We start from the raw sequence: 1498 nt of genomic DNA, 5'->3' as shown, positions 1-1498 counted from the left end.
GGCTCCATTCCACCTTTAGACAGTCTTTTTTGCTCATCTTTATCAAGGGTACCAATAGTTTTGAACCTGACTGTACTTGATATGGTACTTACTGTGGGTTACTTTAGCAAGATATCCAATAAGTGGATGTTTACTAATAAGTGGATGTTTCATGTTTAAATGATGCCGTCTTGAAATTATCTTTGCTACACTTCAGAAATCGAGTCATGTTGTGTTGTATTGCTTTGTTTCCCGAAAGGTGAGGGGCCATGAACTCCACAGTTGGGATGGAGAATTTCAGCCTGAGCACCACATATGACCCAGACAAACTGTGTAATCCAGTTGACTACCCTGAAGAGAGGTGGCCCTTTCTCTTTATGTACCTGGTCATCATTATCATCGGGATTCCCTCCAACTCCTTTTTCCTCTATGTTTCCTGGCAGCACATCAGAAAGAGGAACACCCTGGGCATCTATCTGTTTAACCTGGCCCTGTCTGACCTCCTATTCACTGTGGGACTGTCTCTTTGGGTGGACTTTATGTGGCATGGTGTCTGGTTTCACGGGGATGCAGTGTGCATTCTCTCCGTCATAATCCTCTTTACTAACTTCTACACCAGCGATGGGCTGCTTTGCTGTATTGCTCTGAACCGTTACCTGGCTGTGGTCCACCCGCTAAAGTACCCCATCCTGAGGAGGCTCGACACGGCCGTGATGATCAGCGTGGCTATCTGGGTGCTGGTGGTCTCCTTCAACGCCTTCACCATCATCTGGATCGACTCGTACAACTCAGATGAGCAGAGAGCCATGTGTTTAGACGTATTCCCCTTGAGGGACAGTCTGCTACAGGTCAGCGTGGCTCGTTTCGTCCTGGGTTTCCTGTTTCCTGTCCTGCTGGTGTCGTTCTGCTGCCGGGGGATCTGTGTGGCAGTACGTGCCAACCAGGCCACGAAGGAGCAGGAGAGGAGACATGTGTCCCAACTCCTGGCGATGGTGCTGCTCACCCTGGGGCTCTGCTTCGGACCCATCCACYTTATGATGCTCTTGCGGGGGCTGCTGGAGCACTGTGGGAGCCCCTCCTGGCTCTTCCTGCCCTATAAGGTCAGCATGGCGATATCAGCACTCAACAGCGTGGCTGACCCCTTCCTCTACTGTTTCATCACCAGGCTGGGCAAGGCAAATGTCACACAGGTGGTACACTACCTCCAGTGGAAGAGAAAGGGGAATGGTCAGGAGGTGGTGTAATGTAGTAATGTAACCTCAAACCAGAACACTGGAGAGAGACAATCCCATTACTGCCCAGTTGATGGTCTCAGATAACTCAGTTTACATGCTGCTGTTCAGTCATTGTTACCTTTCTAACATGATATAGCACAAATACTGGGACTGCATGAAGGTGGACAGTTAAACTTTGATTTGATATTATCAAATAACAATGCTGATGTAGTAAAGTGGTCAAGGTCTATTTTTGTGTGCTATTGGTATATTTCAGGTGTATTCAACCGGGGATCCGCGGACCC

At 48.7% G+C, this 1498-nt stretch overlaps 1 protein-coding gene across 1 annotated transcript; it reads left to right on the top strand.

Annotated features, from left to right (window-relative positions):
- The first annotated feature begins 248 nt into the window (after positions 1–248).
- Positions 249–1223, top strand: LOC111962991 (psychosine receptor-like). The gene has a single exon (XM_023986217.1). It carries the CDS (start codon positions 249–251, stop codon positions 1221–1223), a length of 975 nt encoding a protein of 324 aa, XP_023841985.1.
- Positions 1224–1498: the final 275 nt, after the last annotated feature.

Source organism: Salvelinus sp. IW2-2015, linkage group LG4q.2 (assembly GCF_002910315.2).
Source record: "Salvelinus sp. IW2-2015 linkage group LG4q.2, ASM291031v2, whole genome shotgun sequence".
NCBI classification, from domain to species: Eukaryota; Metazoa; Chordata; class Actinopteri; order Salmoniformes; family Salmonidae; genus Salvelinus; species Salvelinus sp. IW2-2015.
Note: the sequence above shows the minus strand (reverse complement) of the source record. Positions and strands in the feature narration are given on the sequence as shown.